Raw genomic sequence first — 16731 nt, forward strand, 5'->3', positions numbered from 1 at the left:
TTTTTTTCTCTTTAATTTCTAATTTTGGTTTTACCTTCTTTAATCTTACACCAAGGTGAAGTGGAAGACGGATTTTATAATACAAAAAATTAATTGTGCAGTCAAATGTATTTTCTTTGTATGGTAAGGCTTTCAATGGTTTCTCCTTTTATAGCATGCACTTCAAATTCAGATCAATGAGATATGCTAAAAATGCAACATCTTGACAAGATGCTGCAATTTGGAATAGTAGTTTTTATATTTCAGTTTTATTTTGGACAGCCTTTTAATTTTCCAAGTAACTTTATGTCTCGATTAATTAATTCATATCAAATAGAATAGATCTATGTAGGAAAAGGAAGCTCACTCTAACCTGCTTTTATCAGGGGTTGGTTAATTTACTCTAAGTAAAAACAGGGTTAAGTCTATGATGCATCGTAGATTATTGATAGAATACTCCATGATTTATAGGAAAGTAGTAGTCTCCAATAATATTTTTTACTTCCGTAAGTCATTTAGTCCTAATTGTCTCTTTTGCATCACATATCTGGCCACATGCAAAAAGAAAGCTCAGTTGAAGAATAGTAAACTCATGAGGCACCAAAATTAATTAGCATAAAGTCTGCACAATATTCATATTGCAAGTTTTTTTTTTTTTATTTTTTATGTAAGAGTTGCCTTTCATTCAGAAACAGAGGCCAAAGGCCTAATATCTGCAAATACAATATTTTGTTTGATAAATAACTAAATTTGTCGCTATAGTGTGAGGTATTGATCCCAGATGAAAATTTTAAATTTAATATTTAAATGTGAAAAAAAAAATAACAAATTAATCCTACATATAATACATGTAATCTATATCAAAATAATTTGCAACGACCAAAAGGTTCATACAATAAAAATTGAAACTGCAAGCTTATCACTTACTAGTTTCTAAGAAAAAAAAGCCAGTGTGCGTTTTTTTAACCATTTATTTATATGGAATTGTAAATTATAAGTCATTCGTTTTTCAATGAATTTATATAATTTCACGTATTTGGATCTCTTTAAAGTATATATATCACTTTAGAGGAATAAGTTATGTATTTGAGATATCAGACTCAACCCCTGCCTATTTTTTATTTTTATTTTTAAAAGGAAGGGGCTAAAACCCCTAGATAAAATAACAACTAAGAACATTGAGGAAACACGATAGCCCGCTTGGTAATGATAAATTAATTATTACATAAGTACCGTTAGTTTTAAGCTTTTATAGTATAAAAAATAATTTATCTTTGGTCAAAATGAAATATGTATAAAAAGAAAATTTTAACCTTTTTAATGTTTGGAGTCGTTCTATGATGTAGCCTGCTTTTTCTAAACAAGTAACGCTATATAGTCTCAATATTTTTTAGTGATTCTTTGAATACTTCATAAAAAAGTATTACATAAAAATAAATATATTTAATGCCTTAATTTTTTAGAGGCTTATTTAATGTCTTAATAATAAGTAAAAAAATTATTTGCTAGATAGAAGAATTTGCAGGAAGATATTATAGAATGATTTATAATTATTGATTCCAAATTCATCGTTGAAACACATAGTACTGCAGATCTTCAATTGTTTCATGCTGAACCTGCATTCATGCGACCAAATGAACTAAAAATTTAGAAACACAAGTAACTATGCTAACTGTTGCCTAATATTTGTACATACATACAATTATTCTAAAGCCTGCCCCTAACTAAGTATCAATTGCTTAATACACAATTTACTCATTTTGTATAATTTATAGAATTATTTCCGACCAAATAGCTCAGAAACAAAAAACAAAATTGTCCTAAAAACTACTACTTATGTTGGGTAGGTTGAAGGTACACTGAAATCAAAGTCCCTTATACCATGTCACATGGGCTGCCTCCTGCCAAGGATAATATCTGCAGATGATGGATTTTTTCTTTTTCCCCGTTCCCAGCTCCATTATTGCACATTTAGTGCAGATATCAGATTCTTGTCAATCCCCATGAAGGCATCCTTTGAGTTGAAAGGGTGATATTTTATTATTGATAAATGTTAGATGTTAGTTGATTAGTTTTTGTTAGTAAAAAAAATAATTCGAATTCCCGACTTTTTTTTTTGTCGACCACCAAATCAATTATATATTTTTGGGTGATGTCCTCATTGTGATCAATAATTCATGAAGGAAATATGTTCGTGTTACATTCTTTCATCATGTAGTAGGGGCCACACTTTCTCTATTTTATAAAAATACTACCGCTTTCATAATTTAGAAATGCAAAGTCTGGTGTCAATCTGTCTCAATTTACTCACCTAATAAAACAAACAACGAATGAGACAATGAGCCGTATTAAAAGATTATACATAGACAAAACTAATTTCAATATCATATCGCAAATTTGTTTGGTACTACTGAGTACTGACATCTCTTTGGGGCAAAGCTATCTCTTCGTGGAAACTTGAGAAGTTGATCATGCTTGTATTAAGGATAGTTCAAATGGCATTTATGTAGTTTACGTCAAACGGAGTGGCATATTCAATTAACCATTCAATTAAAACCCAATGTTTGCACATGAATTCTCGACAACAAGAAGCTCACTCTCTCTATCTCTTCTCTCTGTGTGTGTGTTATGTGTGAATACACATGAAAATGCAGAAGTTCAAATTGCTTCTAGTGCTATTCTTCGCTACTTGCCACTCCTCTTTGTCCATCACAGATGGTAAGCTAGAACTTTTCATTACTCACCCGCTTATATACATTAAATGCATGTTAAATTAAGGGTATACATATTTATTTGGCTTTAAAAAATCATGCACCTCCGTTAGGCATGACAATGGAGCACGACAGACTTCTCATTTCCCCTCCCCCAACCCGATAAGGGTGGGTGTAGATTTACCCCCCATCCCCTCCTCTAATGGAGTCGGATTTTTTCGCCTCCTCCCCGACATACTTATAAAATCTCATACAAAATACAATTTTATAAAAAGAAAAAAATAATTTTAAATAATAATCACAACATATCTTTAGACTGTACATGATAATATAAAATTTAATCCAACGGTAGCATAAAATTCAATTCAATAATTTTAGGTTTAGTGTGTTATATATATGCAAGAATATTTTTATAAATTAATTATTAGCAGGACGAGTTCGAAGGCGGATTCAAGTCGGGATTAATAATCTCATCTCCAATCCCGAACCCAACTTTTGCTGTTGGAGAAAATTCGAACCCGACTCCTATTCCAATCAAAATCAGGGTGGGTCCGGAACGGACCTCATGGATTCGGGCCCATTGTCATGCCTAACCTCAGTTCTTCTTCACCTTTCAAAATGTTTAAGTGAGATACACTAAAGGACGGTAATATCTATTATAACTATATGTATAAAGGAAACAATGTATTTTTGGTGCATAAATTTTTAAATCAATTTTATTCTCATAATTACATTCATAAGTTATTATATTTATCCTTATAATTATCTTCACAAACTACCCATTAACTTTTATTATTTTTCTTTTTATTTAAAAAAATATGAAAAAACAGTTAGAATAAATTAATTAATATTTATGCAATAATAATATTTTGAGATAAAATAAAATATTAAAAAAGAATATAATATACGAAGAGTATTATCTCAAGAAGATTACGTTATGGTCATTGTGTTGGATCTGTATAACACATGACGATATCCTTAAAAAAAAAGTTATGCCAAAGACTACCTTAATTATATCAATCACACTATCTCACTTTTAATTTGTTCTCTTGGTTCTGTTTATTCACCCTGAAAATAGAATCGCAGGTAATACGTACGTTAACAATTTGGCATAATTAAATGCTGGTTTTATTTCAGGTTTGTTGCCAAATGGAGACTTCGAGGTTGGTCCAAAACCATCAGAGTTGAAAGGTTCAATAGTGACTACCCCCAATGGCATTCCACATTGGACAATCTCAGGAATGGTTGAATACATAAAATCAGGGCAGAAGCAAGGTGACATGGTGCTGGTTGTGCCTCATGGTACCTATGCTGTTAGGCTTGGCAACGAAGCTTCCATTAAGCAGAAGATCCAAGTTGTGAAGGGCATGTTCTACTCATTAACATTCAGTGCCTCACGCACTTGTGCTCAAGAGGAGAAGCTCAACGTGTCAGTGGTGCCATCCAATGAGAAGAGTGATTGGGGAGTGTTTCCCATTCAAACTATGTATGGAAGCAATGGTTGTGACTCTTATGCATGTGGGTTCCGAGCAGATTACCCTCGAGTGGAAATTGTGATCCATAACCCTGGCGTGGATGAGGATCCTGCTTGTGGTCCTCTTATTGATTCTGTTGCCTTGAAACTCTTGCACTCACCCAAACGAACTAGAGGTCAATTCTCTATCTCATTCATGAATGATAATGCTCATCTCCACAACCAATCAAAACAACAATAGATGCACTAAAAAAATAAAATTTTCATGATAAAATCATATCTAGCAAGTTTTCTTATTGATTAATGATGTGAAAACCATTACATTGACCATATTTGAAAATTAGACTAGGTTTAATCATATTTTTTATCTTATTATTTTATATTTTTTTCATCTTCCTGTAATTTATTTATTTTTGTTTTAGTCTTTATAAAATATGTCTGTCTTATTTTTTCAATGATGAAAAACAAAATAATATAAATATATTTTGTAAGAATTAAAACGAAAAAAAATTACAAAAACAAAAAAGTTAAATTATAGGGACAAAAATATATTTAAATCTTTAATTAATGAAAATAAACTAGAAGAAATAAAGTCTTGCTATTATTCTAAACGTTTAAGATATAGTCCTTTTTGTCATTGCAACATATCCATCTTAAAGTTTATCAAAGTAAACATTTTGTAATGTGGGTGTAGACAATTTGTTGAAGAATGGAAACTTTGAAGAGGGTCCATATGTGTTTCCCAAAGAATCTTGGGGGGTTCTAATTCCACCTCACATAGAGGATGCCTACAGTCCTTTGCCAGGATGGATGGTTGAGTCTCTCAAGGCTGTGAAGTATATTGATTCTGATCACTTTGCTGTGCCTGAAGGAAAAAGAGCTATTGAGCTTGTAGCAGGGAAAGAGAGTGCAATTGCACAAGTGGTCATCACAATAATTGGTAAGGTTTATGACCTTACTTTTGTTGTGGGCGATGCCAACAATTCATGTGAAGGTTCCATGGTGGTAGAAGCATTTGCTGGTAAAGATACTATCCAAGTGCAATATCAATCTAAGGGTAAAGGAGGGTTCATTAGAGGCAAGCTTCGATTCAAGGCTATGTCAACACGCACACGCATCAGATTCCTAAGCACATTTTACACCACCAAGAGTGACAACACTGGTTCACTTTGTGGACCCATAATTGATGATATAAGATTGCTTAGTGTGCGTTATTCTTAATATGCTTGATCAAATTGCACATAGCTAGTGCACTCGGAAGTCAAAACACACGCTACAATCCTTATTCAAAATACAATAATAGTCTTTTGCACTACATCTAGTGTACACCTCTGTTGAAGACTAAGAGTAGAATGTTCATGATGATAATTGATACATCTAAATCCTAATTAAAAGGGGGGAAGAAGAGATTGAGGGAGTTGTGAAAGTTGAGAATTATGAAAACATATATTTCTTCTTATAATATCTATCTATAACTATTATAAATGCAATTATTCTATTTTGTGTATATATTTCTTAGACGATTTTGTTCTTTAACTAATTCAGAAAACTATCTTTAAAGTAGATAATTATTATAAAAAAAACAACTCCTCAAACATGATAGACGGATATTTACAGGGACGAATGCAAAGGGAGCCGCCTCGGGCTTTAGCCCCCCTCCCTCTTCTTTAAATAATTTATATAATATTTTTTTTAAAAAAATATTATTAAACTCACTCAATTGACTTGAATCTGACCTACGATTCAGATCCAGTCTTACTGAAATCAGATTTATAATATATATAATAACAATTAATAATAATATAATTCTGTAGAAGCGAATAACACAAGAAATAAAATTTTAAAAAATTTAAAAAACTTTTCTTAAGACTAAAATATTTTTTATCGTCTAATGAATGTAAAGGGTCAAAGGATGAGAAAAACATATTTCTTTAAAAAATTAAAAAATAGATTTAAAGTTCTTTGTCAGTTAAACAAAACAAGCATACAAGAGAATTATATTGGTTTGTCTCAACTATAAGATTACATCCGATGGTTGATAATCACCAAGTTTTCATTAACTTATCAAAGTATTGTTCATTGTCACTTCTAGCTCTTTCACTTACAAGTTCTAACTCAAGTTTGACTTAAGACCAATATTCTTTGTTCTTGTCGACTTTAAATAAATCAACAAGATTTGTTAGAAGTTTGCTTACTAACTAAAGTATGATTGTTTAACATATCGATATATCACTCAACACTTTTAATCTTCTTTCTCAAGATATACAAGGTATTTTGAGAACTTAGTATCTTTACAAGAATTTACAAAAAAAAAAAAAAAACTTTACAAGAAAGAATGATTTGTGTGGATTGTTTGTGTCTTGTTTCTTTAAAACTTATTCTATGTATATATCCTTCATCTCTAAGTATATGTTGTCTCTCAATGGTTGAATTCTTCATTTTGTTCTTCGTCTAAGATTTTGAGTCCATTGAAACATTTAATGTTTGCATTAAATGTACGTCCCTTCCTAATACAAAGTTCATATTGATAGGATAATGTGTTTTATACATTAGCATAAAAATAATTTATTTCATCGTAGTAGGTCTACAACAACTAAATGCACATTTTGATAAGAATTAGTGTTAGACATGACAAGAAAATCCGTACCCGTGGGTACCCGCCCGAATCCTTCTCGACTTTGACGGGTAATACCTGAGTTGACCGGGTATGGGTTCGGGTTCGGGTTTTCCCCCGATAACCAAAAGTCGGGTACGGGTACGGGTATGGGATTACTAGACCCGTCCCGAACCCGAACCCGCCCTGCCACTTAAAATCTTTAGAATTTTTTAATCAAAAGGCATATAATTTTTATTACTAATTAATTTTATTTTAGAATTTTTACATAATTTAATATTATTTTCTTAACTATTTATGTAGACACACGCGTTATAATAAATTTATTGATATATAAGTAGTTAAAAATAAATGTTTAACAATCAATTTATTTTTTTCTAAAATCAAATTTTTAATATTTTTTTACAAAAAAAAAAATATTTTTTTAAATGGTGTGTGGAACGGGGTTGGGGATACCCAATCCCCGACGGGTACGGGGATGAGACAATAAACTCAAACCCGTCGGGTATCGGGTACGGGTATGGGAATATGTTGAGGAGTCGGGGTAAGGGGTTGGGGAGACAATACCCGTACCCAACCCGCCCCATTGCCATGTCTAATTAGTGTCTTTTAAACTATGAACTTCATTTATTCTTCATCGAAATTTGATAAATCCTAAAAGAATATTTAATACATGAAAGAATCTCAAACAAACAAAAAAAAAAGTCTTAAATACACTACTTTAATGTTATGTTAGATCATCTTATAAGTGTATTGTCTGAAAATATCATATGCACAAAGACAACTCACGATCTCATAGTATATCAAACATAACTTTTATCATTTATATTTATTTATATCTAATTAAAATAATTAAGAATCTGATTCATTTTTAAAACATAAAAATCTTTTATCTTAACAACTTATAGTAAAAATAAAATTAAATAATATACTAGTTAGTATATAATAATATATTAATTAATAATATATATTGCTTCGGGTTAAAATAAAATAATATATATTTTAAAAATTCTGATAATTAATTTCATTGATTATATATTAATCTTTTTTATACTAAAAAAATACTAATTTTGTAATAATATATCCTGTCATTGATTATAATTTAACATATATCATCAATTGTTATGATTTATGTTGCCTAATGATGTTTTTATATTATTATAAGTCTTTTATATATATATATATATAAATATTAACATTATATTATAAATATAAACATGTTACATATAGTTGCTATAATATTTGAAGACTTTTGTTATTATTATATATTGATGTGTTTGTTTCTTTTTATATTGTAAGATTATTATTGTGAGTGATGTTTGATTGTTATTGTGTTGTGAGATAATTTTTTTTAATACTTAAAAAAATTATGAGTTATAAACACAAGTATTTTTTTATAATTTGAAAAAAAAATAATTTTACGTATAAAACTAATAAATAATTTTATAAAAGATACTATTTATTAAATATTTATTTTTTAGAGATTAGATATTTAAATAGTCAAAATAATAAAAAAAATCATCCAACCCCCATTTGATGGTTGCTTGGACCCGTCCCTAGTTATTCATATTTTAATTATTTTTTTTTTTAAAATATATTGTTGGTTTAAGTACGAAGTGCTTATTTCAAAACTAGTATATAGAAGATCAATCTTGTTTAAGAGTTGTATTAACAAAGAGTTATATTTGTGTGTATATTTTTCAATCAAACTAGTAATTTTGGAAAGTTATATATATATATACCCCCCTAAAAATCATAGCAAAATTTATATAAAAATTACAAAAAAATTAAAAAAATCGTAAAAAGAATTTCCATGAAAATCAACAAGAAAAGTCCATAAGAAAAAAAAAACACTATAGGTTTAACTCTTTAAGTTATATTATACAAAATTTCCTACTCTATTATTTAATTATTCTGGTTTAAATAAAATTGCTCTACTTTTGCAAGTAATTTTTCTTGAAAATTTAGTGTGTTTGGAGGAGGGATTCAGGAGAATAATGCTTTTGTTTGGGTAGTGTATTTAAAAGAAATTTAAAATTCTAGTAATTTTAAATTCTCCTAAAAAATTATAAAATTGAATTTCTCTCTCGCACGTCTTCTCTCGCTCGCACGTTCGGTCTCTCTCACTCCGCACGCTCTCTCTCTCTCTCTCTCCCTCTCGCTCCGCTCACTCACTCTCGGTGGTTCTTCCAGGTTTGTTGATTCAATTTGTGTTCTGTTCTTGATTTCGTTATTTGTGTTTCGATTTTGTTTTCCTTGCTTGATTTCATTGATTTGCAATTCTCTGTATGTGTTTTGATTCAATTAGTTGCTTCTATTTGCATTTCTCTTTTGCTTGATATCTGTCTTAGTGCACGTGTCTTTGCTTGTGTGTTTTTTCTTCTTTCACCTGCTCGTGGTTGAGAGTTTTTTTTTTTTCTCTTTCGTGAGTTCAATTTTTGTGCTTGCTCTGTCTATTGTGATTTCCTTCTGTTTCGGTCCCTTTTTTTTTGTATTTGATTTTTTTTCTCCTTATTTGATTGTGCAGTAGCAAGTTGTCTATTGCTTGATCTGTCTAAATGGTAAGTGTCAGTTGAGCACGTCATTGAATGGTTCATTTGCTTCTTCGTTTTTGAATAACTGAATGATTAACTTGCTTTTTTTTTTTTAATTCCATTGTCATTTTGTGTCTGATAATTTGTTTCTAACATTTTTCCTAATGTGTCTGATTTAAACATCAATTCTTTTTGTTACTATTACTATTTTTTTATTTGATCTTATATTTTGAACTGTTCCAGAAATACAGAAAAGAAGACTTGTACATATTTTAATTAGTCATCTGATTGCAGTCAAAGTTCTGCCACCTAGTGTTGTATTCTGTCGTTACCATCTGGTTTGGTTCGGATTGTGCAATTTTTTGAGAAATCCGAACCGGTGAAAGTTGATTGGTTTGGAATTTATTTCCCCCCAAATCCAATCCAAATCGACCTGTGAACAGCCTTGTGTTGGCCCATTGTACTACAAAACAAACCAAGTACTCCCTCCAACAATTCTTGTTGTGTCATCCACACGCAGTGAGTGTCATTGTGTTTGTGTTATTCTTCTTCATTACTCCCAATGAAACGTGGCTACCAAGAATCTCACTCAACCTCGTTAGGTCCACCACAATCCAGAGCTAGACATGATCCTCAAGGTAAACTTTTTAATGCCTTTTGCAGTACCGCATTTGTTGTTTTTTCATTTCACCATTTTGGAGGGTATGTGGATCAGGGTTAATTTGTTTTGACACTTTAGGTTGGTTGAATTTTTGAAGCGGATGAATGGGGTTATATAGGGAAAGTTTTGAGGCTTTTTGAATTGGTCATTGGTTTGTTCTAGAATACGGAGTTAACAATTGATAATTGAATGAGAATGAAAGTGCACCCTAATTTTGTAATATTGGGTTACAGTTTGTGAATTGAAGTTAAAAGTATAGGTTTTTATAGTTATTGACTGCATAATGAACAAGCAAAGTTGGTGGCATATTTGATAAAAAAAACAATATTGCAATGAATGTTGTTGAATTAAATGTAAATGAAGTTCACAGTAATTTTGTGATACTAAGTTTTAGTGTGGAAAGAATTTTTATGATTCGTGGGAAGTAGTCAAGTAGAGGCTTTCTATCTACTTCTCAAGGTTTTAAAAAGAAGTCCACAACCGCAATTTTGGTTGCAAGGCATGGTTTTTGGGGTTCTGACATCTGTGACCACAATTGAGGTTGCGTCAAGTGCATTTGTCTGCAATTTTTTATAATATCAAGAATTTCGATAAACCATGACAATGATAGCAATTGCTTTTCTTGTGGAAAGATGATAAGGGTTTGTGGTTCTTGTGTTTGTTTGTTTCATTTGATGCATTGTATTTAGGTAGTGCACACTTTCTTGAGGATGAAAGCACGAAGATATTTGCTCGGAAAGTAGCTGATCATTACAGTGCAAGATCCAACCAAACTTTGGAAGAACGGGAGGCTAGTCCTATAATTCACTTGAAGAAACTCAATAACTGGGTATGTGTTGTATTCTTTAATATATGATTTGTTTCCCAAGGGGTATTACATGATTGCTGATTAATTGCTTTGTCAAATTTGTCATTTAACAGATTAAGAGCGTCTTAATTCAGCTTTATGCTCGTAGAGGAGATGCAGTACTCGACCTCGCCTGTGGCAAGGTCTTCATGGTTTTCAGTTGTTTATATACCAAAAGTCATTCCCAGTTTCTTGGCTAATCATCCTTTTTTTTCATAATGTTTACCAGGGTGGTGATCTTATCAAATGGGACAAGGCCAAAATTGGATATTATGTTGGTATTGACATTGCTGAAGGCTCAGTAAGTATTACATCTTGTCATAATTGTCTGCACTGGTTTTCCTTTTCTGATCATTTCCTTAGTCACTTCCATCAAATCATACTAAGATGCAGTTGAATCTGGCTTATTTAACACAAGCAATAAAGTTATTTCTAGGCAACAATTAAGGGTACACTTGTTGCCAATGAAGAGCCAATATGTGCATTCTTCTTCATGTATCCTTATTGGATATGTATCCGATATCGAGACTCTCAAACATAGTAGCAATATGGAGGGGTAGCAGAGTGGAGTGGTCCGGTACCACTATGGGATTCAAATAGTGGAGGAGGTTTCAATAACAGCCAATTGCAGCTTTTGAGCATGCTATAGTGGCACTACCAAGATATAGGCTTCAAAATCCCATTTTTTTCCTTTATTCTATTCTTCTTCCTTTAGACTTCCCAGTCAGTTAATATTTCAAAGTTAGTTAATATTTCTTTTATATCACAACTGAGTCATTTGTTTGTTCATAGTAGAGTACTACAGTTTATACTTCACTATTTCTATTTCAAATTGTAAAGAACCTGATAAATATTTTTATATGATAAGAACCTTAGGAGAACCACTGGACAAAAACTAGCCATTGTAGTTGGAGAGCCTATGGTCATATAAACCACACACCAAAATTCCATACTTCCAGTGTGGGACTCAAGTTCCATACCTTGCAACTAAATCCTAACATTATGTCTTTGCTAGTGGTAGTAAATTTGCCATTGCAGCTATATATTTCCCTGACTTTAGTGGATGAACTTATAATTATATTTTATAGCTAAAATCCATGTTGTTACATGGTGAAACATTTTATACCTTGTCATGTCAACCTATTCATATTTATCATGTGTGTGTCCTCACTGAATTCAACAATCTTTCCAGATCAAAGACTGCAGAACACGTTACAACGGTGATGCTGATCATCATCAACGACGTAAAAAGTTTACATTTCCTGCTCGCCTTATATGTGGAGATTGTTATGAGGTGATTAGCATTTATGTCCTTCGAAAATAAAATTCTATGCATTAGGATTGATAATTAGATCCCAAAAGTAAGATTTAACTTACTAATGTTTTGAAGTGCACTTAACGCTTCATCTCTATTCATTCTTAATAGTTTGTTTAAGAACAAATTAAAAAGGGAATGAAAAGGATAGATATATATGAGATTCACAACTAGGTTTTAAAAAATGGTTTGCAACTGCAATTGTGGCCATAATGTCAGAATCTTTTGGGATTCTATGACTACATCGCAATTGCTGTTGCATTAGCTGCATTTGTCCACAATTTTTTGCAATACCAAGGATCACTACAAAAACTGCAATCACAACTGCAGTTTAAACTTTTGATTCACAGTCTCTTCTCTTTCCTTCATATTCATTCCCCTCAAAATCACATTATTCAAAGTAAATGTATTTTAACAAAGTTGAAGCAGAAGATTTTGACACGTTACTTATGCATCTATGTCAATAATTATTCATCAAGTAGATCAAATTTTTAGGGTCTGTTTGTTTCCTTTTCTTAAAAATTTTTTTTATAAAAAAACTAGAACAAAAACAAAAAACGTGTTTGGTAAGAGTAGTTTTTTAAACTGTTTTAAAACATAATACCTCCCAGTTTTTAAAATAAAATACAAAAACAGAATGTCTCTAAGTTGATTTCATTTTAATATGTTTTCAGTTTCTATTGCTCATGTTCTTCCTTACATTCTTCCATCTTCTTTTCCCACTTCTGTGCTGTTGTCTAAAAGTTAGTTTTTTGAAATTTTGTTTATAAAATAGTTTTTGAAAAACAGAAAACAAAACACAATAAAATGCACTCTTAGTTTTCTCTGGAGAAAGTGATCTACGGATCTTCAGCTTCAATACCATTTTCTGTATTTTGTTTAGATTTTCAGAAAAGGCCTAATTGTTCATATCATTCGCAATTTCAGGTTCGCTTGGACAAAGTTCTTGCAGATGATGCTCCTTTTGATCTTTGTAGTTGCCAGGTAAATAATACACTTGAATTAATTATATATCATCGATGCATTTATGCAGAAAAAAAATTGATGTGTACAGCTAGAAAATATAATATCTTTAGAAGTGGCCTCTCCAAGTAGCTACCTTGTTTTTTGCATTTTAATTTTGGCCCATACATTCTTGTTAATAATCCATGTTTTTCTTTCGTTGCATTTAAGATTATTTATTTGGCATCTAGTTTTGTTCTTGGAAAACCATTATTCTGCTACAGCTACCCTGATACAAATTAAGAAAAATGTAATTTAGTGATATGTCTACCATTTATATTCTTGATTATTGCCTTTTTTCCCATTGAATAAGCAAAACCACCATACTTTTTGTCAGCACAAGCAAACCACCTTGCTGTTTACACTCTTATTGTCTCGACTCTCTACAAATTATGAACTTCTTTCCATCTTGAAAGTGTAAGTTGGTTTCTAGTCTGCTGAACTTTTTAAATGCTGCAGTTTGCATTGCATTACTCATGGTCTACAGAGGTCCGCGCCCGGCAAGCATTGGCCAATGTGTCAGCTTTGCTACGCCCAGGAGGCATTTTCATTGGAACTATGCCTGATGCCAATGTGATTATCAAGAAGCTTAGAGAAGGTTTTTCTTGTACATTCAATAATGTAATGATAAATAATTATATTGTGCAATGCATTAGCTAAAATATGAGTATCAAAGATTCATATGCTTTAATATAAGTGGGAATTTCGTTGGGTATGTGTATGATAGACCTTTTTTGTCATTCCTGATTAGAGATACTATTTTCACTGTGAATTTGTAGCTGAAGGATTAACTTTTGGAAACAGTGTCTATTGGGTGCGTTTTGATGAAGAATTTTCTGATAAGGTAATTTTGTTTTCATGACCCTGTTGCTTCATCATTTCTTTGTTAATGTGTGGAACCTCTATAATTTTGGAAATGACTTTGTGAATTCTACTTACCTGAAATTCTCCTTGTGTGATTCAGAAATTTAAATCTTCCAGCCCTTTTGGAATAAAGTACACGTTCCATTTGGAGGTATCATCTCTCTTTGGTGTTCTTTTTTTCTTAACACCAAGTAGCTGTTTTCCCATAACATAAAGTTGATGTCAAATATCAATGAGAAGTATGATTGTTTGCATGCATGAACCTAGAGAACCTTTATGTAACAAGTGTTATGATGTTATCATTCAAAGAACATGTCTCTTAGAGCCTTTTGAAACTTGCATACTGTTGATACCTGTGCTATCATTTAAGACGCGATGTCTTGTTTCAGGATGCTGTTGATTGTCCTGAATGGATTGTCCCCTTCCACATATTCAAGTCATTAGCTGAAGAGGTATGTATCACTGTTTTTGAAACAATGCCAAATTTCTAGCTTTTCTAGGATAAATATTTGATTGCAAGGATTACTCATTTAAACTTATCGTTTACAGTATGACTTTGAGCTTGTTTTTGCGAAGAACTCGCACGAATTTGTACACGAGTATATGAAAAAACCAGAATTTGTGGAGCTCATGCGAAGACTCGGTGCATTGGGAGATGGCAACCAAGATCAAAGTAACCCTTTGTGCCTACTCTATCTTTTTAATTCCCCCAAACTTCATTGAATATTATTTTGGCTCTCTTTGTCATGTGAAAGCCCATTTTCACCTCTCCTGGTTAAGGGGAAGCCTAGTAATGTAGTACGTGTGTATATTTCTATATCAGGCACACTCTCAGCTGATGAATGGGAGGCAGCATATTTATACATGTCATTTGTATTGAGAAAGGTAAGTAACAAGCACTTGAGTTGGCTGGCTCATGTTATTAAAAATGAAAATTTTCCAGTCCTCCTTTATCTTGAGAGAAAGGAAATGGAAATGACTAAGATAGAATAGAAATTCCAAATTTTCATTCTACTTGTGAGGAGAAATAAGAAGGAAGAAAGTGTTTTTGAGTCTCATAAAAAAATTCCCTCCTGGGGGAATGTTGCATTTCATTTTTTTATTTTATTTTATTAAATTACATTTTTAATAACAAAAGATAATAAATAATTTGTTAAGAAAAAAATGACTAGTATATAGTAAAAAGTTTAATTTTTTGGTTAAATTTATTTTTTTAGTTAGTATAAAAAGATTTTTATATAATTTAAATTTATTTATTCATTTCTCCCCACTATTCTATTCATCCAAACCGAGTTTTATTATGTACTCACTCTCCTTAAAAGATAGACACATCACATATAGTTATTTCCCCCTAATTTATGTAGTAATTTTAAAAATAAAAAATAAGAGGAAAAACTGCTAAATAAAGATAAACTGTAAGGAGGTAGGAATTATAACCTGTAAGAATACTAAAAATTTGCTTGTTGATTCTAATGCCACCATTGTCAACATCTTGTTCTTTAAAATATTGTTACAAAAATAGCTGAAATGTTTTTTGTTTTTTTTTTATCACACAGCGAGGTCAACCTGACAAAACCCAATCAAGTAGCAGAAAGGACCGAGGGTCGATGCATATTTCAGAGGAAGACATCATGTACATTAGCACTGATTAACGTGAATAAGAAAGAAACAACCAATCACTGATTTTTCTACAATGTGCCAATATCATTGATCTCACAACCTTGAGATCCAGCAAATTTTTTTTGCTGCGTTGAATTTTTTAGATCCACTATAAATAATTGAAAACAAATTTTCTGCCTTCGAATTTGTGTTAGCTTAGCTTCTGGATTAGACTTATGGCAGTTTATTTTTAGCAAACTCCCTCACACTAATATATCCTTCCCTGTTCAAGCAGATCATAATATTAGTGAATATTAAAAAAGTATCCATTGGCACAGGTTTTTATTTTTAGAGTCCTTTTAGAACCTAGCCAATTGCGATTTTCTTCAATCCAAATTAGATTTTGATTATGATTATGTGTGTTGATCTTTAATATTATTTTTAATATATAGGTTATGTTCAAGTCTTGTCCAACTTACATTGGCAGTGTCTACGAGAACAACTACTAAAAACTTGCAAGATAGTGCTAAAAAGATTTGGATTCTCCCTTATTAATTAACATGATTATATCACGTTAGAAAAAAGACAGAGAATTTGTGGATTTACATTTAGTTGTGGTTTTTATTATAATTGTTGCATTTTTCTCCCATATGTCATGAGTTCATTGTCATGCTAGTTATTAATATTAACATTTTTTTTCCAGTTTTTTTTATTTTTATTTTTTTAAGGTGAAGGAAGACAATCTTCTGTACCTTCTCTAGCATTGTTAAATTAAAAAAGTCGTTTTAGGAGTGATATTGAATTAGAATTTTAATAGAGTTTTTTAGCATAAAAAATTCTGTGGACTTTAAAAGATTTTTTTAAAAGATTTTTATGATATAAATTTTGTAATTTAAATTTTAATAAATTTATAATAAGATTTGAAAAAAATCTATGAATTTATAAATTTTAAAGAATTTCATGAATTCATTTGATTCAACTTTTGAACACAATAAACCCTATTCAATGGATAATTGAACCTAGGAAATTAGGTTTTTATCAAGTTTGTAAACATTGAAAAAGTGAATCAAATTTTTTTATTGACTATTGAAGGCAGTTAAAATTGATTCCCAACGTGTATCGCCATACCCA

General features: G+C 31.1%; 2 protein-coding genes across 3 annotated transcripts; both read left to right on the forward strand.

Annotated features, from left to right (window-relative positions):
• The first annotated feature begins 2549 nt into the window (after positions 1 to 2549).
• LOC114422434 lies at positions 2550 to 5500 on the forward strand. Its single transcript, XM_028388775.1, has 3 exons — positions 2550 to 2697; positions 3828 to 4340; positions 4859 to 5500. Exons 1-3 carry the CDS (start codon positions 2622 to 2624, stop codon positions 5383 to 5385), a joined length of 1116 nt encoding a protein of 371 aa, XP_028244576.1. The 5' UTR covers positions 2550 to 2621; the 3' UTR covers positions 5386 to 5500.
• A 3378-nt stretch (positions 5501 to 8878) lies between these two features.
• On the forward strand, positions 8879 to 16010 carry LOC114422432 (mRNA cap guanine-N7 methyltransferase 1-like). Of its 2 annotated transcripts, XM_028388773.1 has the most exons (15): positions 8930 to 8971; positions 9306 to 9339; positions 9556 to 9950; positions 10663 to 10802; positions 10895 to 10963; positions 11050 to 11121; positions 12013 to 12114; positions 13063 to 13119; positions 13597 to 13735; positions 13917 to 13981; positions 14102 to 14152; positions 14391 to 14453; positions 14551 to 14674; positions 14825 to 14886; positions 15558 to 16010. In XM_028388773.1, the coding sequence occupies exons 3-15, from the start codon at positions 9875 to 9877 to the stop codon at positions 15651 to 15653; spliced, it is 1116 nt and encodes a 371-aa protein (XP_028244574.1). In that variant the 5' UTR covers positions 8930 to 8971; positions 9306 to 9339; positions 9556 to 9874; the 3' UTR covers positions 15654 to 16010. The 2 variants fall into 2 exon arrangements, with proteins under 2 accessions (XP_028244575.1, XP_028244574.1); XM_028388774.1 differs by lacking the exon at positions 9306 to 9339 and having other exon boundaries at positions 8879 to 8971.
• The last annotated feature ends 721 nt before the right edge of the window (positions 16011 to 16731 follow it).

This window comes from Glycine soja, chromosome 8, assembly GCF_004193775.1.
Source record: "Glycine soja cultivar W05 chromosome 8, ASM419377v2, whole genome shotgun sequence".
Taxonomy (NCBI): domain Eukaryota; kingdom Viridiplantae; phylum Streptophyta; class Magnoliopsida; order Fabales; family Fabaceae; genus Glycine; species Glycine soja.

Excerpts from the sequence above, each read along its gene's own strand:
- LOC114422434 (XM_028388775.1), top strand. The coding sequence starts at position 2,622 with ATGAAAATGCAGAAGTTCAAATTGCTTCTAGTGCTATTCTTCGCTACT. Across the intron at positions 2,698-3,827 it reads CTCTTTGTCCATCACAGATG|GTTTGTTGCCAAATGGAGAC; the intron begins GTAAGCTAGAAC and ends GTTTTATTTCAG. Across the intron at positions 4,341-4,858 it reads CTCACCCAAACGAACTAGAG|ACAATTTGTTGAAGAATGGA; the intron begins GTCAATTCTCTA and ends ATGTGGGTGTAG.
- LOC114422432 (XM_028388774.1), top strand. The coding sequence starts at position 9,875 with ATGAAACGTGGCTACCAAGAATCTCACTCAACCTCGTTAGGTCCACCA. Across the intron at positions 10,803-10,894 it reads TGAAGAAACTCAATAACTGG|ATTAAGAGCGTCTTAATTCA; the intron begins GTATGTGTTGTA and ends GTCATTTAACAG. Across the intron at positions 13,982-14,101 it reads ATGAAGAATTTTCTGATAAG|AAATTTAAATCTTCCAGCCC; the intron begins GTAATTTTGTTT and ends TGTGTGATTCAG.